Source organism: Marmota marmota, unplaced genomic scaffold (genome assembly GCF_001458135.2).
Source record: "Marmota marmota marmota unplaced genomic scaffold, marMar, whole genome shotgun sequence".
NCBI lineage: Eukaryota > Metazoa > Chordata > Mammalia > Rodentia > Sciuridae > Marmota > Marmota marmota.
Genome location: NW_025999900.1, coordinates 11,014,748 through 11,038,300, shown reverse-complemented (window position 1 = coordinate 11,038,300; position 23,553 = coordinate 11,014,748). Strand labels below are relative to the sequence as shown.

At 33.4% G+C, this 23,553-nt stretch overlaps 1 protein-coding gene across 1 annotated transcript in view; it reads right to left on the bottom strand.

Moving 5' to 3' along the window:
• Sos2 (SOS Ras/Rho guanine nucleotide exchange factor 2) overlaps nucleotides 1-23,553 on the bottom strand; it is an 80,627-nt gene that overhangs the window by 53,470 nt on the left and 3,604 nt on the right. The window contains exons 2-6 of the mRNA XM_048798617.1: nucleotides 22,725-22,850; nucleotides 19,408-19,539; nucleotides 18,085-18,249; nucleotides 6,181-6,384; nucleotides 3,768-3,911 (exon numbers count right to left, since the gene is read on the bottom strand). Coding sequence (XP_048654574.1) covers nucleotides 3,768-3,911; nucleotides 6,181-6,384; nucleotides 18,085-18,249; nucleotides 19,408-19,539; nucleotides 22,725-22,850 — 771 coding nt within the window. The remainder of the gene's footprint in view (nucleotides 1-3,767; nucleotides 3,912-6,180; nucleotides 6,385-18,084; nucleotides 18,250-19,407; nucleotides 19,540-22,724; nucleotides 22,851-23,553) is intronic.

Below are 23,553 nucleotides of genomic sequence, written 5' to 3'. Positions count from 1 at the left end.
TAGAGGCTTGGGAGGCTGAGGCGAGAGGATTGCAAGTTCAAAGCCAGCCTCAGCAACTTAATAAGGCCCTAAGCAACTAGTGAGACCCTTCTTTAAGTAAATAAAAGGGGCTGGGGACTTGGTTCAGTGGTTAAGCACCCCTGGGTTCAATCCCTGGCCAAGGTGGGAGTGGGGTAGAAAATTTGGCAGGTCCTCAAAAAGCAAACATAGAATTACCATACAACAACAATTTCACTCCTAGGTATACACCTACAATAAGTGAAAAAAAATGCAATGTTATTCATAATAGCTAAAAGGTGGAAATAATACAAATGTCTATCAACAAATGAACAGGATGAATAAAACAAGGTAAAGGTTGAGTATCACTTATCAAAAATGCTTGGAACCTAGAAATATTTCAGATTTTGGAGTTTTCCAGATTTTGGAATATTACATAGATTTTATGGGTTGAGCATCCCTAATCTGAAAATCTGAAACTTCCTGAAATTCCAAACATATCTGAATGATGGCTCGAAATGCTTTGGAATCCAAAACTTTTGAAAGCTGGCTAGCAATCAAAAAAAATATTGGGGGGTTGGCATGGTGCAGCATGCCTATAATCCCAGCAACTCAGGAGACGAGGCAGAAGGAGTGCAAGTTCAAGATCAGTCTCAGCAAATTAGCAAGGCCCTAAGGACTTAGTAAGACCCTGACTTAAAATAAAATGTAAAGAAAGAGCTGGGAATGTGGCTCAGTGGTTAAGTGACCCTGGGTTCAAAAAAACTTTTTTTAAAGTTTTGGATTTCAGATTAGTGATGTATGTGAAATGGACTATTATTAAGTCACAGAAAGGGGCTGGGATGTGGCTCAAGTGGTAGCGCGCTCGCCTGGCATGCGTGCGGCCTGGGTTCAATCTTCAGCACCACATACAAACAAAGATGTTGTGTCCGCCCAAAACTAAAAAATAAATAAATAAATATTAAAAAAATTCTCTCTCTCTCTCTTTAAAAAAAAAAAGTCACAGAAAGGAATAACATTCTGACTCATGCACTGACAAGAACCTTAAAACACACTAAATGAAATAAGCAAACACAAAAGAATAAATATATGATTCCACTTACATGAAATACTTAAAATAGGAAAATTCACAGAGATAGAAAGTAGATTAGAGGTTACCAAGAGCTGGGAGAGGGAAAACAGGAAGTTATTTCTCATTGTGTAGTTTTCTGTTTAGGTGATGAAAAAGTTTTGGAATGAGGTAGGGGTGATGGCTGTACAATACTATGAATTTTAATTAATACAAATGAACTGCACCCCTAAAAATGGTTAATATGGGGCTAGAGATGTAGCTCAGCTATATTGCACTTGCCTAGCATACTTTACATAAAGTCCTAGCATACTTAAAGTCCTGGGTTCAATCCCCAGTGCCAACAACAAAAAAGGATAGAAAAGAAATTTAAAATGGCATTTACATTTATAAACAAAATAAAAATAATATAGTATTTTAGAACTATATAAAAAATATAGTATTTTAGAACCTCATGATATCTTTAAGAGTACAACAAATTAACAAGAGAATAACAATTAATATGACATCACAATATAAAAACATTCTATTAAGAATCAAGGCTGAATGTGAAATATCAGTAACTGAATATTTTCATCCTGTCATTTTCTTTGTCCTACAAAATGGACCTAATAAAATTGATGTATGTTTTCAGAAAAATATAGGCAAAGTTTATAAAATTAGGCACTTTTACATGAAATCTAAAGATAGCACTAAAAGAAATAAAAATAGCCAATAAGTATGAAAGAATGCTTAACATCATTAGTTTTTTTTAAAAAACAATGATATGCATTTCTTTTCCCATTAGAATGTCAAAAACGAACTTTGTTTACAATAAAAAGAGAAAAAAACTATAAACTTCTAAAGATGTTATGGTGTCTCCATATAACAGGGTATTCATATGTAAAAATTCTGGTGAAGTATATTTATTAACAAAGAAAACTTTTATAACATATAGGTAAAAAAGTTTATCAAATAGGACAATCAGGGCTGAGATTGTAGCTCAGTAGTAGTGCGCTTGCCTAGCAAGCACCACATAAAAATAAATAAATAAAATAAATGTATTAAAAAATCCAGTCTTTAAAAAAAAATAGAACAACCATTTTATTGTAAATACAAATAGGTTTGTATGATACACACAAAAATATTTGTAAGGATTGAGGCTGGGGTTGTGGCTCAGTGGTAGAGAGTTTGCCTAGCATGTGTGAGGCACTGAGTTCCATTCTCAGCACTGCATTTAAATAAATGAATAAAATAAAGTCCCATCAACAATTAAAAAAAAATAGATATAAAAAAATTTTAAAAGGGATGGGGTTGTGGCTCAGTGGTAAAGTGCTCGTCTAGCACATGTAAAGTACTGGGTTCGATCCTTAGTACCACATAAAAATAAATAAATAAAATAAAGTCATGGTGTCCATCTACAACTAAAGAAAAATATTTTTTTAAAAATTTTAAATATTTCTAAGGATAAATGAATGTTATCTAAAGGACAAGTTATCTCAGGGAGTTGAAAAATAGAATGAATTTCATTTTATTTGTCTCTATTTTTCAAATATTTTGCAATAAGCCACATTAGTTTTCTTTTCAGTTTTGATCTTTTTTAAAATTTTTTTTATTCTAATTTGTTATATATGACAGAATACATTATAATTCTTATTACACATATACGGCACAATTTTTCATATCTCTGATTATATACAAAGTATATTCACACCATTTTTGTCTTCATACGTGTACTTTGGATAATGATGTCCATCTCATGCCACCATCATTTCTAACACCATGCCCCCCCCCTTCTCCTCCCACCCCTTTGCCCTATCTAGAGTTCATCTATTCCTCCCACGATCCCCCTCACTACCCCATATATGAATCAAACTCCTTGTATCAGAGAAAACATTCAGCATTTGTTTTGGGGAATTGGCTAACTTCACTTAGCACTATCTTCTCCAACTCCATCCATTTACCTGCAAATGCCATGATTCTATTTCTCTTTTATTGCTGAATAATATTCCATTGTGTATATATAACCACATTTTTAAAATCCATTCATCTACTGAAGGACACCTAGATTGGTTCTATAATTTAGCTACTGTGAATTGTGCTGCTATAAACATTGATAAAGCCATATTACTTTTATAATCATTTATAAGATTACCAAATAATTTTCTTAAATTATTAAAAATTAATATGAAACTTTTCTATTTTTGAAAATTCAGTCTAAAATTCACAAAAGCTTAAGAACTATGGTCAATAAAATGTATTTTCCTTTACCTTAAATGCACTTACCATTTTAAAAAATATCCTAAATGTCAGTACTCTACTGTATAAATTTTCACTAAAAATATTAATAAAAGTCACTAAAACTATAAGCAATGTAATTTTAGTTTGCTACTGATTAAACCTCATGTATTTTTTTTTTTTTTTTGGTACAAGAATTGAACCCAGGGGTACTTTATCACTGAGATACATCCCCACTCCTTTTTATATGTATTTATTTATTTATTTAGAGATAGGTTCTCACTAAGTTGCTGAGGTTGGCCTCAAACTTTCGATCCTCCTCCTTCAATCTCCAAAGTTGCTGGGATTACAGGTGTGCACAACAGCACCTGCCCTTAAGTATTTTTTTAAATAGTAGGCAGATTTTACAAAGAATACCTTTCTTAATTTCTTAATACAGTATTTAGGATTTTAATGAGAATTTAAAGTAGTTTTGTAAACTTACTTCTGCCAAATCTTCAAAACAGCTGCCAGCTAAAGGATGAGGACTGCTTTCATCTGTCATTTCAACTGTGTCTTCAATTAAACCTAAAAGTTTCACAGTCAATTCATGTATATCTGAAATGTTACTGAAAATCTTTTCGATATCCTGAAAAAAAGAAAAAAGAAAGGTTAAGTAAGACCTGAGGGTGTGAATTACACTTTAAAATTACTAAATACAAACAGAACATAAGTGTTAAAGGTGCATTTTCACCCAATCTGATACTAATATATTCCAAGACATAGTGAAAGTCAATTGTAAATATCGAAGAAAAATTTCAAAATATCTTGTGTTATAGAGAGTAAAAATACTGGAAAATATAAATTCAGGATAGTTTTCTTCCATAATCCTAAAGCCTCACACCAGGAATGATTCTAAGCAATTCTTTTTTTTTTAATATTTGTTTTTTAGTTGTAGTTGGACACAATACCTTTATTTTACTTATTTATTTTTATATGGTGCTGGATCGAACCCAGGGCCTTACACATGCTAGGTGAGCGCTCTACCTCTGAGCCACAACCCCAGCTCCCTAAGCAATTCTTGAAATAAAGAATTCTGGCATATGTGTTTCTTCAAAACTGGCTATGTTGCTAAATGACCTGATTAAGGTTGTATAGAGTTAGTGAATGACAAGAGCTGAGATCAAACTGAAGATACCTCAGTTTAAAGATACCTCAGATACAGTCTGTTTTTACAATTTGTGACTCATCTCCTGAATTTAAGAAGGAATTAAAGATTTCATTCAAAATCCAATGTGTGAATTATATTTAGGTTAAAAAGGTTTGAGTCCTCTGGATATAAACAAATCATATGACTAATTATCCAGGTTATGATCCACTATTATTCACCCTAGCAACTTGTACTGTAAATATCATGAGCTTTAGAATATAACAAACTTGAGCTTAAATTCTCCACCATGTGTAGTATGAAATGACAAAGTGTTTGGTCTTTGTCCCTGATTTCTATGATGGGGCTCATTTTATCATATAATCTAACCCTCAAAAGAATCCTACCAGAACTGGGTGTTAGTATATCAGATATGTCACCATGAGCAAATTATTTACTTCCATCCTAACTCTGTTTAAGGAGAGCCCAGGGGTTCAAGGTCAGCAAGGAAAAACAAGAATGAAGAACCCAAATTCAAGTTGAGGTCTATAACTAGCCTGAGTAAGTCATAATTATTTCATGTCAATTTCCCTACTAGAAAGGTAGAAATAATGATACCTACCCTATACATCTCATGACATTGTTATAAAGGCCAAATAAAATACTAAAGGACTTTGAACCACAAAATTCTGATGACTTAAGATCATATGTCAGGTGGGAGTTACTGACATCATTAAACTAAATATATGTACCAAAGAAAAAAGGTGTCTAGTATGGTGGCACATGCCTATAATCCCAGCTGCTTGAGAGGCTAAGGCAGATGGACTCCAAGTTTGAAACCAGACTGGACAACTCAGAGATCTGTCTCAAAATAAACTTTTTTAAAAAAACATTGTGGATGCAGCTTAGTGGTAGAATTCTCAGTAGAGAATCTGCCTAGCATGCATGAGGCCCTGGGTTCTTGTGCCAGTACTAGAAAAAGAAAAGGTGGGGGAGGGAGGGAAATAAATAAGGTAAAGGCCAATTAAAACACCTTAAATTATCATTTAAATTCATAACTCATCCTTTTGGAAAATAATGAGAAAAACTAAATCGGTTCTTAACCTTAAACATTCATCCAGCTATGTCTTAACACCACTCTCATTTTTTTATGTAATAGTTATTTTGAGAATGAAGTTAGGAGGTATAAGATAAATAAGCTAAGAGCAGAGTATTTTTAAAATGTGGATGAAACATACAGATACTTAAAATTAATCATGTGATAAAAGAAGAAGAAAAAAATTTAAAGATAGTGTTTGTCTATCTGGATTACCAGAGCTGACTTAAGAAGCAATAGAGGTAAAAGAAAAAAAAGATAAGTCTCTCTGAATCCCCATCCTACTCTTGCCACTCCCACCCTGTCTTCAGCAGGGCAGCTCTCCTTTTGTTTATATGTGGCATTCAGTTAAAACTTTAAACTACTGCCTTAAAGTAACTACCAAAAGACAGAAAAAAATCATAGATCTATTTTTTAGACCACACCTTCCAGTGAATAACTAAATCTTAGATATTAAGTAGCAATATTCACACCAGTGTAAACCCCCTCCTTCTAATTTTGTGTCCCCTCCCAAGTCACTGCACTTATTATATAACAATTTGCAAATTTTAAATCCACAAATATACCAAAGAATATTTATATATGCTAATAAAGTAAAGAACATTACTATTTATAACTTTAAGCTGCTATTTGGTTTGGGGGATATATAGAATTTCAAATCCAAAAGTCACTTACAGAAGGTTTAAATAACTTTCTGTCAGAAAGAAAGGCTTCTCGAAACACTTTTATAATCATATTTAGTTCCCGCAGATACTGTCTTTCTTCTGCAATTTCAGTTCTGACAAGATCATAGTAGTTTAATTCACCTGAAGAACTAGGTTCATCTTCACAGAGAGAAACCAAACCTATATCATCCTGATCAAACATGTCCATCAAAACCTGAGAAATATAAATCAGGAATATATAAAGTTATTTTCTTTAGTAAAACTGTCTCAAAAAACTTGAAATTGCAATATTAAACAATGAGAATTATAGGTATTATGGGCAGATTTATACTAGAAAATTTAGGAGAAAAAAGAAAAATGTAAAGATGAAGGTAAAAAATGTTAAAGTCAAACTGGATATGGAAAAATAAATACTTCTGAAAATAAGACAAACCTAATGGTGAAATATACACATATGTATAGGTATGCATCTATATGTATACACACATGTATGTAATATAAGATTCACATGCATACATACAAACATATGTAAAAAAGAGCATACATGAATCTGAACCAAATCCCAGTTCAGCCACTTACTGAACTATGATTATGAACAAGTGATTTATTCTTCTGTAAATAAGATAACCTATATGTAAAATGTCATTGATGGAAGAATTCAATGAGGTAATGTACATAAATGTATACTACCATGTCTGGTGAATAGTAGGTATTTGCATGGTAGCTCCTTATTGTATTATAAAGAAAGTTGTATGCACTTGGGTAGAGTTAAAAAGGGAAAAGTGGCTAGGCATGGTGGCATACTCCTGTAATCCTAGTGGCTCGGGAGGCTGAGACAGGAGGATCATGAGTTCAAGGCCAGTCTCAGCAACACAACACAAAACAAAACAAAACAAACAAATAAACAGAAAGAAGCTAAGCAACTCAGTGAGACGTTGTCTCTAAATAAATACAAAATAAGGCTGTGGATGTGGCTCAGCAGTAAAGTGCCTCTGAGTTCAATCCCCAGTACCTCTCACCCAAAATGGGAAAAGTGAAATGATAATATTGTAAAGGTAGACAGTTGATAACAGTATGAATCTTCTGATGCATACAATCAGCTTTTTGTATATATGGGTTCCATATCCAAAGATTCAATATACCTCAAATCAAAATTATTAGAAAAAGAAAAACTGCACCTGTGTTGAATATGTATAAAGACTATTCTTCTTGTCATTATTTCCTAAACAAAAAAATTTACACAGCATTTATGTTGTGTTACATATCACAAGTAATCTACAGTTGAGATATGCATAGTTTAAATACAAATACTATGTAAGAGACAAGCATCTGTGGAGTTTGGTATCCAGAGAAGATCCTGGTACCAACAATTACAATAGACACCAAAGAACAACTTATTTACCATATCAAAAACTGCTATTAAGTTTACTTGCTAACTCCAAATATCGTACTGACGCTCAAATAGCTATAGTGACAATTTCTTCTCTTAGAAATAGTAAAAACTGCTACTATACATTAAATCTGCCAATAGGCAAGAACTTTTAGTAAATCAAAAGCAACAGCAAGCAAGGCATTCCAAGAGGCTCAGGAAGCTGAGGGAAGAGGATCGCGAGTTCAAGGCAGGTCTCAGCAAAAGCAAGATGCTAAGCAACTCAGTGATACCCTCTCTCTAAATAAAATACAAAATAGTGCTGGGGATGTGGCTCAGTGGTCGAGTGCTCCAGAGTTAAATCCCCAGTACCACAGGGGGGGAAAAAAAAAGCAACAGCAATAAGGTGACCACACATTTTAAAAATTAATAATAGTTACAAAAATAGATTCTACCTAGGTAATTATAATTCAAAAATGAATAAAAAGAATTCTCATAATTCAGGGGAAAAAAGATATTATCCTGAAAAGAAAACTCCAAAGTAAAACTACTTCAAAGGGATAAGGGAAAATTCTGACAACACAGTAAGAGATAACATTCATTCAGAAAAAGACCTACAGATCACCAGAAATTGTACCAGGTGTTGGTAAATTACCATAAAGAAGAAACTAAATATGAACCCTGCCCTCCTGATTCTTGTAACTCTAACTCAGAAATCTCTCTTAGGGGGTTGGGGTTGTGACTTAGTGGTAGAGAGCTTGCCTAGCATGTGTGGGGTACCAGGTTTAATCCTCACCACCACATAAACATAAACAAATAAAATAAAGGCATTGTGTCCATCTATAACTAAAAACATTAAAAAAAAAAAAAAAGAAATCTCTCCTACACCTGGTTGGTTATCTCTATCCCCTTCCATGCTCTAGATTAGACTATTAAACAATCAGCATCTCTTACAAGGATATATAAGTCCCAGAATTTGATCTGTCTGCCACAAGTCTTCCCATTCCCATTTCCAAAATTATGTTCTTAAAAACAAATTTGTATCATCAAATGTGGTGATGCACACTTATAATCCCAGTTACTTGAAGGCTGAGGCAGGAGGATCATTATTCAAGACCAATCTGGGCAATTTGAGAAACTCTCTCTCAAAACAAAAAAATAAGAAGAGTTGGGAATAAGCTCAGTAGCACAATACGTACCTACCACACATGAGGCTCTGGGTTTAATTACCACACACACACACACAAAAGATAAAAATGATACTGTATTTCATTGCCTTCTGCATAAAATTTTAATTTTTTTTTTTAGGATAAAAGCCATTTATAATTTAAACCCAACCTGCTTTCTCAAATCCCTTGGATCCCTCTCCTCTTCACTGCCCACTCCATGTGACATACCTTCTTATCACTGAACATCATTTACCCCTAATTCCTAGTCATTTAGACTTTGAAGAAACCCATGGGGTTGCACAGGGAATTTGCTGATACAATCTAATTTTAAACAAATATTCAAAATGAAAGGTATGACACATAAAAAAACACAAAAAAGAGCTGTCACTCTCTTTTTTTTCTCCCTTATCAAAGATCCTTTTAGAACAGTCTATACCTGCTGTCTCTTCTCACTCCTATTCACTTAACAAGCCCATTAGTCTATAAAATTGGTCTCCCTGATGATTTCCTAGTATCAGATCTAATGGTATATTTTTGTCTTTTTATAGCTAACCATCTCTACTTCTTAAAACATTCCCTTCCCTTGGTTTCTAAAAAGCCATCTGGCAATGGGGCCTCCTTCTCTACACTTAATTCTCTACCATTTACTCCAGGGTTCCATTCTTAGAATTCTTTTTGCAACTACTAAAGTTTGGATAAGTGTCTCCTAAGGCCCATGAGTTAAAGGTTTGGAACTACTGGGAAGTGGTAGAACCTTTAAGAAGTGAGGTATTATGGGAAGTAGGTAGGTCACTGGGGGAATGCCCTTGAAGGGTATATTAGGACCACAGTTCTTGTGTTTTTGCTTTCTGGAAACCATGAGGAGAGTGGGCTGTTTCACCATGCACTACTTGCCATGATATGCAAGCAGTGCATGGTGAAACAAGAACAACTGATCAAGCAACAAGAACAACTGATCATGGACTGTAATCTTGAAAACACTGAGTCAAAGTAAACCTTCACTCTTTTTGATTGTCTCAGGTATTTTGTTATAGTTATGAAACACTGACACACAGTAACAAAACCAAAAGTCCTGAATTTAAATAGTAGAGGAATCAGGCAGGTAACATCTATATAAGAAATAGTAGAGACTGTGACAAATTGGAAGATGTATGCACCTAAAGAGAAAGTCTACTGTTCAATGTCAGCTATTTTAGGCTTTTTGTCTTTCTTTTTTCAATAAAAATACAGAATCCAGATCTCTATGTGAAAAAAAATTATTTATAAATACAAACAGATGGGAAAAATTTAATTTTTTAAAAATCTCGAGGCTTTATTCACTACCAAGCTTCCAGTCTAAAAACATCTGCTATCCTTGCTCCATGAGTAAGTTCATCCCCTTAGATGATTTCCAATTACTATCTAGATCACAATGATTCCTAAACATTTATATGTAGTCTCAGCATCTCTCTGGACCCTAGACAAATGTTGCCAAAGCCTAATATCTCCTTGTCTAACAAAACCTACATATATATGCTCCATCTCAGAATCATTAATAATATCACCTATTTGTACTTGGTCTTCATAACTACAAAACTTGCCATTACCTTAGACTTATTACTTCTCCCATTTTTCTCCTATATCCAATCTATCCCCAAATCCTGTTGACTCTAACTCAGAATATTTCTTAAATCTGGTCAGTTCCCTCTATTACTTTTTTTTAGAATGTCTTCACTTACTTCCTCCCTCTTTTCCAAGTGTTACATTTATTCATCTGACCAATACCTATCCACTTTTTTCATCATTTAGCTCAAATATAATTTTTATATAGTTTTTCCAAACTCTCCCTCTCTACCAGATTTTCCTACCAGCTTCAGTTGTCCACTAGCAATCTTCTCTTTCCTATAGAAACAACTAATAATGAAATTTCTATTCATATCTGTTTTCCCCCATTAGTCAATGATCTTCTAAGGATTAAAAACCATGCTGTCACCTTAAAATCCACATCATCTGACATATAATAAATGTACCGAACATACTTGTTTAATCTTTAAACAAGTATATGTGGCCAAGTGAAGAGGAACACACTTTTAATCCCAGCCACTCAGGAGGATGAGGCAGGAGGATCACAAGTTCAAGGCCAGGCTGGACAATTCAGTGAGATGCTGTCTCAAAATAAAATAAAAAAGAAAGGGCTAGGGATATAGCTTGGTGGGAAAAAGACCCTAAGTTCAAACCCCAGTACCATAAAAAAATAATAAGTAAGATAAATAAGGAGCATATGTATAGTGTATTTATTTTAAAACTATTATACTTGTAAAAAAGGGTAAAGGCAAAATTAGTGAAGAATCATAAAAACTATTAGGACAGTTAAAGTATTTTGGGATCATGTTTATAATAAGAACAATCAAGTAGAGGAGGTTCTTGGGGCTGGGGTTGTGGCTCAGTGGTAATGCGCTTGCCTAGCATGCGTGAGGCACTGGGTTCAATTCTCAGCACCACATACAAATAAATAAAAGTCCATCAACAACTAAAATATATATATATATATATTTTTTTTTTTTTTAAAGTAGAGCCAGTTCTTGAAACAATGGAGTAAAGATATAAAGAAAGAAATACAGCCAGACACAGTGGCACAGACCTATAATCCCAGGAGCTTTGGAGACTGAGACAGGAGGATTGCAAGTTTGAGTTCAGCCTCAGTAATTTAGCAAGACCATCAGCAACATAACGATATTTATTTTCAAAATACAAAATAAAAAGGGTTGAGGTTGCAGCTCAGTGGTAAAGTGCCCCTGGGTTCAATAATTAGTACCAAAAAACAAAACAAGATAACTCAACCCCTGTTACACGTAGGCCTAGAAAATTAAAATTTCTTCAGAGCGGCTCTGTGCCCTCTTACTTCCTCTTACCTTTCTTAAAATTAGTATTTTCCTTCTTAATTGTATGTGCTCTACTTTTCCAGATTAAATACTACTTTCCTTAGTAATGACAAATATCATAGAAGTTGAGTCTTACAATTCTTTCCTGTGACTCTATTTCCATCAATCTTTGACATGCCAGAATACCTCAGAAGAGTCAAGTGCTTTTATTTTTAAAAATTTTTTTTAGTTGTAGTTAGACACGATGCCTTTATTTTATTTATTTTTATGTGGTGCTGAGGATCAAACCCAGGGACTTGCATGCGCTCTACTGCTGAGCCACAACCCCAGGACCCCAAGTGTTTTTATTTTTAATGTTTTAAAAAAAAGTTTGATTCTCAAGTTCTCTGGCAAATCATACAGATTCCTAGAAATCAACATCTTAAATAATTTATTAAACAGATGGATGGTTTGTGAGTTCTTAAAATAGTAATCACTAGAAATCAGTTTAGATTCACAAAGATCACACTGTGTCAAATAATCTCACTACTCAACTTATATAACTATAATCATAAATATAGTCATCTGAATTTTAGCTAAGCATATGGCAGTCTCTTTCGACAAATGGAGATCCCAAAACGGAAGTCTGAAACAAGGATTAGCAAACTAGAGCACAGAGGCCAAATTCAGCTCATTGCCTATTTTTTGTAAATAAAGTTTTACTAGTAGACAGCCCATGCTCATTTGTTTACGGCTGATTTCATGCTGCCAAGGGTAAAGATAGTAAACAGTTGTTAGAGAAACTGTATGTACTGCAAAGCCTCAAATATTTATCCTCTGCCCTTTACACATAAAGTTTGTTGACCCAGATTTGGACAAGAGATGAAACAGTAAATGAAACGTTATAATGATGAAAAATTGTGACATTTAACCTAGAAGAATGCTTAATAACATTTAAAATCAACCATTTTACTAAATAATTTCATCTAAAATAATGTTTCCTGGGGGCTGGGGATGTGGCTCAAGTGGTAGCGCACTCGCCTGGCATGCGTGGGGCACTGGGTTCGATCCTCAGCACTACATAAAAATAAAATAAAATAAAGATGTTGTGTCCACTGAAAACTAAAAAAAAAAATTCTCTCTCTCTTTAAAAAAAAAAAAAAAGAATGTTTCCTGGACTTGTACACATTATAAAAAGCTGGGTAAAATATTTAAAGTATTATATGTCAGAATTAGATTTTTTAAGATATCCTGGTATTTTAGAATATAGCTTCAATAATAGTATGAAAGTATCTAGGGATAAATTTGAATTCAATCTTACATTTAAAAAAATAGTGCTATGAGGTAAAGAAATCAAAGATATAACATCATAATAGTACTTCATAAGATAAAGTCCAAGGGACTTCAAAAGTATCTGTAAACTTTTTTTTTAAGTAATCAAGATGACATTGGGGATCAAAAATGTTAATGCATAAATTATATAATAGCATACAGAATCAAGAAGGTCAGAATCTGATTATACTCAGATTTGGTCAGACCAAATCTGGACTTCTGTCTTTAATATTAGCAATCAGTCTGAAAACAATATAGAAAGGGGATCTGAAAATCATGTCACATGAATTTTTTTGTTTTGTTTTGTTTTTAACTCTCAAAAGATGATGATTTAGGACATGAAAAAAATGTTTCAAATAACTGAACAACTTAAAAAAACAGTATAGTCTGAAAAACAGTATAGTCTGTACTTCAGAAGACAGAATTAATGAATGAAAGTTAACAGAAAAGCTAATTTTAGCTTTATATGAAAAAGAAATTCCACTTAATTCAAATTTTACAAAAACAGTTTTGTGAGAAACAAGTTTACTAGTGCCCAAGAGCACATAATCACTTGACAATCTGTGCTTAGGATTCAGTGTCTTCTAATTCTGAAACTGTTTTGAAATTAACTGCTTTTGCCTTTCAAGAGTCATAGAAAAGGTGAACCTCAAGTATGGTAGAAAGTCTCTCATTTTCATAATTTTTCAACAGTCTGTTCAAGGCACTAGGGGAAGAGGAAGGACAAGGTAAATAAGGTAGGAATTCCTGCAGGGTGGAAAGGGAAGAAAAGTTGTGGTGGCCCATCTCAGGGTGTTGATCCTTAGTGGAATAAGAAGGGTGTCTGAGGGTGAGGCACAGCCTGATGTTAGAGACTAAGGCCTATCAAGATAAAGAGACTATCCATATAATAGGCAGCTTTGGTAAACAGTGTTGAAGCTTAGTGGTTAAGAAAGGCATTTACATGGGAAGACAGCCTACCATGGTATGTTAAAAGCCCTGGAAGGGGAGAAGGATAGTCATATGGTGGGGGAGGTAAGACATCGGGGGAGGCAGCAGAATAAGATTATCAGAGCTTGAGATGGATAAGGAGAATATACTTGAAAGGGGTGATTCTAAATTAAAATAGGGTTAAGGAGGCAGCCTATACCAGTGGGGAAAGAGAAAAGGTTGGTTACACAAGGAGGATTGATCAAATAAGAAAATATATCCAAAAAAAAAAGAGAACCAGTTTTCCCACAGTCAAAAGGGAGTTGTAAATATGAAAAATGGAAGACTAAAATGAATCTTATAGTATTATTAGTTTGGATTAGAGAGATGAGAAATAAGTATGGATTGTGTTTGTGTGCATAGATATATGGGGTGCATATGTCACACATAGCATGGCATTTAGAAACAAGATCTGGGTGCTAGACAAGTTCATTGGGTATCACTGATGGGTATCTATACGTACACATATTCCCTCACTCTGGAGTGAGGGAATATGTGTATGTGTGTGGTGTGTGTGTGTGTGTGTGTGTGTGTGTATTATATATATTATATATGTATATGTGTGTGTGCATTATGTATAAGTACATATAAATAAGTGCATACATGTGTATAATACACACATATATATGCCAAAGCAGTGACACTCCAACAGTAATGACCTCATCTAGCACCCAGATTTTGGATTCATTCACCAGCACCAGCACAAAACATAAAAAAGAGTACAATAAAATTGGGGCTGGGATTGTGGCTCAGTGGCAGAGCACTTGCCTTGCACACATAAGGCACTGGGTTTGATCCTCAGCACCACATAAAAATAAGTAAATAAAATAAAGATCTTGTGTCCATATATAACTTAAAACAAATTAAAAAACAGTACGATGAACCTGGAATATTCAGTACGAAAGTACTCCAGAAAGACAAATACCACATATTCTCATTTATATGTGTAATCTAAAATAATCAAATTCATAGAAGCAGAGAGTAGAATGGTGTTACCAGAGGCTATGGGGTGGGAGAAATGGAATATGATGGTCAAAGGGTACAAAATCTGAATCAGATAGAAGGAATAGATTTCTCTGTTTTTTGAAATCTATCGCACAGTATGGTAAATATAGTAAATAACAATGTGTTATACATTTCAAAATCACTAAAAGAATAAATTTTGAATGTTTTCATCACAAAAATACTGTGGCATTTAAGTTTATGTATATGTTAATAAGCTTATTCCACACTATATTTATAAACCATAACATCACTTTATTTTTATTTATTTTATTTTATTTTGTAGTTGGACAGAATGCCTTTATTTTATTTGCTTATTTTTATGTGGTGCTGAGGATTGAACCCAGTGCTAGGCAGGCACTCTACCAAGGAGCTACAGCCCCAGCCCCCATAACATCACTTTATAAAACATAAATATATACAACTAAAATTTGCTAATTTGTACTTTAAAAAATAAGCAAACAGAAAAATAAAATGTTCAAAAAATGACAAAAATAGATAAGCCAACTCAGAGATCCCACTGATCATATCTGGTGCAATTTGAAAATCTAAATAAATAATGAAGCAATGGATTATGGCCCACTGAATAAGAATCAAGAAGCCTATATAAAATAAACATATGAGTAAATTTAAAGCACTGTAAGGAATAAGATATAGTCCGAAAATATTCTATAAATAATTTATTAATTATAAAATGGAAAAGAATAACTCACAAATGAAAGGCCTGGCAGACAACCACTTAATCAAGTAATCAGAGTGAACATAACCACTAATAAAACACACTGAAAACTGTATACCCAAGTGCCATGTGAGAAAACACAATGAAAAGAACACGGCACAATTTTTATGATATTCCTAACTAAAGATCATAACTTGATTCTAATTAAGAGATTATATCAGAAAAATCTAAAGCTGGGTATAGCGATACACTCCTGTAATCCCAGCTACTTGGGAGGCTGAAGCAGAAAGAATACAGGCTTGAGGCCATTCTGAGCCAAGACTCTGCCTCAAAATAATTTTTTTTTTTTTAAAGGCATGGGATGTAGCATGCTTATCCTGTGTGAGGCCCTTAATCTGAAGTACAGCAAAACAAAAAACACAGAACCTGAACTGAGAATATTCTACACAATAGTTGGCTTGCAACCCTCAAAAGTGTAAAAGTCATAAAAGTTGAAGGAAGAATAAGGAATTGTTCCTGACTGAGAAAAAGATAAATGATAACTAAATAAACAAACATAATTTTCACTAGATCATTTTGCTATAAAGGACATTATTGGAACAACTTGCAAAACTTGAATTGTATAAGTGTATTAATTTTCTGGATTTTGGTTGCTATATACTGTTGTACTGTAGGAGAATGTTCTCGTTATAGGACTCACTATGGTGGGAACTTATTCTCAAATGGCTCAGTAGGAAGAGGGTTTATTTATTGTACTTCCAAATTTTCTATAAGCCTGAGACACTTTGAAAGTAACCAAAAATATGTTGTCATTATTTTAGAAGTCAAAATAGAAATGGTGAGGAATTTCCAAAATAAAATGTAAGTGAAAAATCATTTTTTAAATTATGTATACTACAATGGATGTTGGGTGTATACACATCAGAATCAAGGATGTTTTCAAAAAATAGTGAAGCCTGGCAGTCCAACCAAGGCCAGTTAAATTTCTAGGGGTAAGATGTAGGTATCAGTATTCTTTAAAAGCTCTCTAATAATTGCAATGTGAAGTCAAGGCTGAGAACCACTGGCATGGGGCAGGCCCTAGAAGCTTCAGTTTAGGCACCTTCTCTGTGCAGTTTTCCAGGCCTTTCCCTGATCACTTTCTCGACTCCGCCCTGGATTATTAGTGTAATAGTTTAAATCACATTGTGTTGCAATAATTTGTTTACAATAGTTTTATTTCACACTAAAACACATTACTTCTAAAATATGGGTTGCTACCTTAGTGTTGTATCTTGCCTGCTTGGTACAGTGACAGTGCTCAGGTCCATAACAGACACTTCAAAAATGTTGATTGTATCAGCATACTACAGTGATACAGCCATGTCAATGTTTATAGCAGCTCAATTCACAACAGCTAAACTATGGAACCAACTTAGGTGTCCTTCAATAGATGAATAGATAAAGAAAATGTGGTGTATATATTCAAAGAAGAAGCTTTTAAAGAAGAATGAAATTATGGCATTTGCCAATAAATGGATGGAGTTGGAGTCTATCATGCTAAGTGAAGTAAGCCAATCCCAAAAAACCAAAGCCCGAATGTTTTTTCTAATATGTGAATGCTAATTCACAATAAGTTGTGTGTGGGGGTCAGGGATTGGGAAGAACAGAGTTACCTTAGATTAGATAGAAGGAAATGAAGGGAGAGGAGGGGAGAAGATATGGGCATAAGAAGGACAGTAAAATGAAACAGACATTATTACTTTATGTATACATATGACTGTATGACCAATGTGATTCTACAACATGCACAATCAGAAAAATGAGAAATTATATCTCATCTATGTATGATCTATCAAAGTGCATAAATGCATTCTACTGTCATGTATAACTAATTGAAACAAATAATTTTTTTAAAAAATATTGATTTTAGGGCTGGGGATGTGGCTCAAGTGGTAGCGCACTTGCCTGGCATGCACGGGGCACTGGATTCGATCCTCAGCACCACATAAAAATAAAATAAAGATGTTGTGTTCACCAAAAACTAAAAAATAAATATTAAAAAAATTCTCTCTCTTTAAAAAAATATTGATTTTAAAAAGAAAAAGTAAAAGCAGAAGAAAAGGAAGAGAGAAGGAAGACAGATATGTAAACAAAAAGTTATCAGAAGGGAGTAATTTGGCTTTGCAAACTCCTTTTTCTTTGGCTGTGCCCTACTAAACTATCTTGTGAAACCAAAGTATGCTCTTCAATATCAGTTGTACTTAGAAGTACCAGAGTGAACTTTACATGTTCTCCTAAAAATATAAAACTCAAGCTACTTTTCTTAAAGTGGTTTGAAACTCTGCATGTTTTTTTCCTCTAGGTAAAAGATTCTTTGTGGGAAAAAAAGAGAAATTCCCCACCCATCCTGACATACTCTTAAAAACATGGAAATATTATGGTTACTGTATAACCAAGATTTTTCTGTCTTCTAATGTCAGGAATTATAAAATTACTAAGATAATAATATATTAAAAATTGAGGCAGAAATGATGCACATTATTATTCAGTTTAAATAACTTTTATCACTTACCTTATCTGCACACATAGACACTTTAATATCCTGTTGAGATATTTCATAATGTCGGATATTAAAAACATAATTACCAGCCAATTTCAAAATATCTGCTGATATATACTCTAGTACAGCCACAATATATAGGGACACATGGTAGTCCACTTTATACCCCAAAACTTCCTGTGGAAAAAATAAATAATTTCAAAAAATAACACTGTCTAGTATCAGTTAAACACTTAAAAATTCCTATTTTTTTTTTCTTATAAAGAACTTTCTATAAGTCAAATGTCTCAACTTATAGGTATTACAGGATATAAAATTACATTTTGATCCCAGTGCTACAGGCGTCAAAAAAATTTTTAAAGATATCTAATCGAATAAATCTGATTTCTTATTAAATGAGAATAGTTGATTCTAATATAGAAATTACGAGCTGTACTTCACTGAAATCTCTTAACACATTATCTAAAACCCATTTGACAAATATCTCCTTTCTTCAAGGACCTTGTTTTAAACCAGCATCCCCTAATTATAACATTTTCTATTGGAAGGGAGGATGTGTGTTTGTGTGTGTGTAGGGCGGGTGTTCTTGAAATTTCTTCCAAATGGTCTTTGAATCAATATACAACAAGCATATTCTAGAGATTAAATAATATTCTCTGGCCTGCTTTTCTAAAGTGTAGTGAAATATCTGTATTACAGATTAATTTTAAAATGTTTATGACATTTTAAAATGACATTTTTATATTACATATACTTTTTTAATATTTATTTTTTAGACACAATATCTTTATTTATTTATTTTTATGTGGTGCTGAGGATCGAACCCAGGGCCTTGCACATGCTAGGCGAGCGCTGTACCGCTGAGCCACAACCCCAGCCCACATTACATATACTTTTGACATTACATATACTTTTCTAATCAACAAAAGCTTAAGAATCATGGCCAAATACATAAAAACCAGTCAGGTTAGCATTCCTTGAAAAGTGCCACAATGCATTCTCACAATTAATAACTTTTAATATTATTTGAAAGCAATCCTAATTCATCAGAGCACATTTATTTTTATTTTGTTCTTTTGGGGCAGGCAGTGCTGAATATTGAATACAGGGCCTCACATACATTAAGCATGTGCTCTACCACTGACATATACTTGCAACTCCTATTTTATTTTGTACACATACTAATATGCATATATGTATGTATGTATAAGTACAATACACATGCAAGTGCACATATATACTAACAGACCATGCTACATTAATACTACATAAATACACCAATGATTTATAAATAATTATTTGTAAAAGAATTCCCCAAATGTTTAATCTTATTACCTTCAATGAAGGATGAATTTTGTCCACAGGTAGTAAAAGAGGATTTCTTCGTTTTCGTTTCTCTATGGCAGATTGTGCATCAGCAATAGCCCATTTGTCAATTGGATGAGGAAAGGTCTTTTGAACTCGTTCCTGTTTAGATCGTTGCAATACCATCGCAGAATTAAGAGAAGTGTTCACAAATAGAAAACTCATAAAAAGTCAACTTTAACATTATATTTACTGCAAACAGGGAACAGTATGATATAATATGTTCCGTTTACTATATTAAATAAATTTTTATGTTTAAAAAAAGGCCAATAGGGGGCTGTGGTTGTGGCTCAGCAGTAGAGCGCTCGCCTAGCACGTGCGGGGCATTGGGTTCAATCCTCAGCACCACATAAAAATAAAATAAAGGTATTGTGTCGAACTACAACTAAAACAAAATATTAAAAAGAGAAAAAAAAGACCAATAGGACTATTAAGATTTTTTCACATAATTTAAGATGAACTGGAGGCTGGGGATGTAGGTCAGTGAGAAAGCACTGGTCTAGTTAGTATGCATAGTACTACAAAAGTAAAAAAAAAGATGAACTTGAAAAAGGAAAAGATATCATGTATAGGACATTAACATGAAATAGTTATCAGTGATCACGTTAAGTAAAGAGAATTTATAAAAACAGATATAATGAGATCATGTGGGTGTGGGACCTCAGAATGACCATGGAAATACAGATTTTGGCAAAAATAATCCAAGCCTCTGTGGTTCACCTAATTTTAAATTTAACAAGTGATTGACACAAATAATGAGAATTACTGATACCTGAATAAAACTTCAATTTAGCAAAGTTTCCTACTTTTAAAATTATATTCTCATATTTTAGCAAATTTAGCTACTGAAAAGTATTCTTTCATTGTATTTATTTAAAGTTCAAATCTTTCAGTGGAGAAGTATAAAAACAAATGTTTTAATTCCAAGGGTTCCTGAAAAAAATAATACCTTAATCACCGCAAATTAAGATTTTCCTTAATGCTGCAAGTTATTGCTTTATTATAGAAACAATCTTCAAAAGAAAGATAATGTAAATTTTATAGTACAAAAGCAATTTTTAAAAGCTGTACTAGTACTTCTACAATTCTAAAAATACTCCCATGAAACTAAGGCAAAACAAGTATTTGAACTCTAATGCACACACACTCTTTTAGAGGTAGATGTATTTTTAATCAATAAGCAAAAATTTACATTTATCTACTGAAGTAATATTTTTATGCAGAAAATGGCACAGATCTTAAATGTATAATTAGATGAGTTTGTTTTGTTTTATATGGGGGATTGAACCCAAGAGTGCTCTACCACTGAGCCATCCTTCCATCCCTTTTTTAAAATTATTTTCATTTTTTATTTTGAGACAAGGTCTCACTAAGTTGGTTAGCGCCTCCATAAATTGCTGAGGCTGGCCTTGAACTTGTGGTCCTCTCGCCTCAGCCTCCCGAACCACTAGGATTACACGCGTGTGCTACCATGCCTGCCCAACTTGATGAGTTTTGAAAATGTTCACACTCTTGTAACCATCATCTAAATCAACATAGAGAACATTGTATAATTGATATCCACCCTTTCTAGGCAACCACTACCCTGATTTCTACCACCATTGGTTTTACCTGTTTCTAAAGTTCTTAAAATGAAATCTTACAATATATGTACTCTAGGTTCTGGCTTTTTTCGCTCTGTGATTTGCAGCTATGTTAGAGAACGTGTTAATAGTTGCTGATTAGTATTTCATTTTATGAATTTACCACTATTAAGAATTAAACTGCCTAGACATTCACATATAAACCTCTTCAGGAACATATATTTTCTTTCTCTAGGGTAAATTTGGAGAACTGCTGAGTCATGCAATAGATATATAACTTTATTAGAAACTGCTAAACGATTTTCAAAAGTTTTTATACCAGTTTATATTCCCACAAGCAATATAAAGAGTTCCAGCTGCTCTATACTGCCACCAACATGTGGCACAATTAATCTTTAATTTTATAGCTTTTGGTTGATGTGAAATAATATCTCACTGTGATTTGTTTTATTTTTGCATACTAGGGATTATACCCTGAGCCTCATGTATGCTAAGCAAGTGCTGTACCACATAGTTGCATCCCCAGCTCATTGTGATTATTTTTTAAAAATATTTTTAGTTATACATGGACACAATATCTTTATTTTATTAATTTATATTTATGTGGTGCTGAAGATAGAACCCAGTGCCTCACATGTGTAAGGCAGCGCTCTGCTACTGAGCCACAACCCCAGCCCTCTCATTGTGATTTTAATTCCTATTTTCCAGATGACTTCTGAGCTTTAGTACCTTTTCATGTACTTATTAGCTATTAAATATATTTTCTTTCATGAAATTTCTTTTAAAGATTTTTGCCAATTTGGGGAAGAAGGTATATTTTTCTTATTTATTTGTAGAAGTTTTTTTAACTTATTCTGGGTTCAAGCCCTTTGTCAGTAATACATTTTACAAGTATTTTCCCTTCATATGGGATTTGTACCTTTTTACTGTCCCATCAATTTTATTCTTTAGTTACTGTGTTTTGAGTCCTATCAAAAAATATTTGCCTAACCCTTCTGGGTGTAATGATACACGTCTGTAATTCCAGGATAAGGCAGAAGGATCACAAGTTAGAGGCCAGTCCTAGCAACTTATGAACCCTAGCAACTTAGTGACACACAGTCTTAAAATAAAAAAATAAAAAGGGCTGGGGATATAGCTCAGTGGTAGAGCACCCCCAGGTTCAATCCCCAATACAAAAAAAAAAAAAGTATGCCTAATCCCAGGTTAAGATGATATTCTCTGGCATTTTCTTTTAGAAACCTTACAATTTTCAGTTTTTATGTCTATGTCTAATTGCTTTTGAATTAATTTATATCTGTGGTATGAGACAGATTTCAAGGTTTTCCCCTCATAAATTTATCCAATTGTTTTAGTGTTTTTTTAATGAAAAACTTTTCTTTCTCAATAAACTACTTTGTAATCCTAGCAACTCAGCAGGCTGAGGCAGGAGGACTACAAGTTCAAAGCCAGCCTCAGCATCTTAGCAAGGCCCAAGTGATTTAATGAGACCCTATCTCAAAACAAATAATAAAAAGGGTTGGTGATGTGACTCAGTGGTTAAGCACCCCTGGGTGTAATCCCTACAAAAATAAAACAGACCACATATATCACATATAATTTCAATGGCTCATTACTAATAATTTAGAATAATATAGATCCACATACAAAATTTAATTTGTACAGCAATTCCATGGCTCTTTGAAATAACAAAATAATTTTTACCTCAACATCTTGAACAGTCCTTGGTTGGGCCATGCATAATTTATTAAGCAGCTGAAAAATCAGTTCTTCAATATAATAAAGAGACTCTTCATTAGCTGATAGATTGGGATGTACTTGCTCCTGAACCTTAAAATAAAAGTTCTCAGTTATAGTACTGGTAAAATAATACAAAATGAATAAAAAAAAACTAAGCAAATCTTATATATAATTAATATTTTGCTAGGACGGTTACTCTAATACAAACATAAATCAAAATGAAAAACTATTTATCGGTCCATGTAAACTTTCCTTAACTCACAGAGCAGTGTTTCTTTATACTTTTTTGGATCTTTTGAAAATCTGTGAAAAGGCCATTGAGTGTTCTTCTCCCTCAAACCAAAAAGCATGTGTGTGTGTGTGTGTGTGTGTATGTGTCTCTATACAATTTCAAAGGAATCATGGATACCCTAAAGCCAACTAAGAAAACCGCTAGGTCATGAACCCCAGCAATAAAGGTATCTCTGAAAAAAACATACTACTATACAAATTATACAGATACTTTATGAAGTAGGTGCTACTGAACTTTTATAATGGCATATGTTGCTTGTTTTACCACCTAGCTATGTAGAACCCTTTTTGTTTTTAATTTACTAAAGCTAAACCTTAATAATTTTATCCTAAAAATATCCAGTTTCACTGGATATGAGAAATACAGTAAGTAATATTGCCTACCATAGAGTAGGTGTCTTATAAATACTTGCTAATAGAACTTAAGTACTGCTTTAAACTTTTTATGGCAGGGTATTAAAAGGATATCAGTGCCCTTGACAAATAAACAAATAAAAAATCC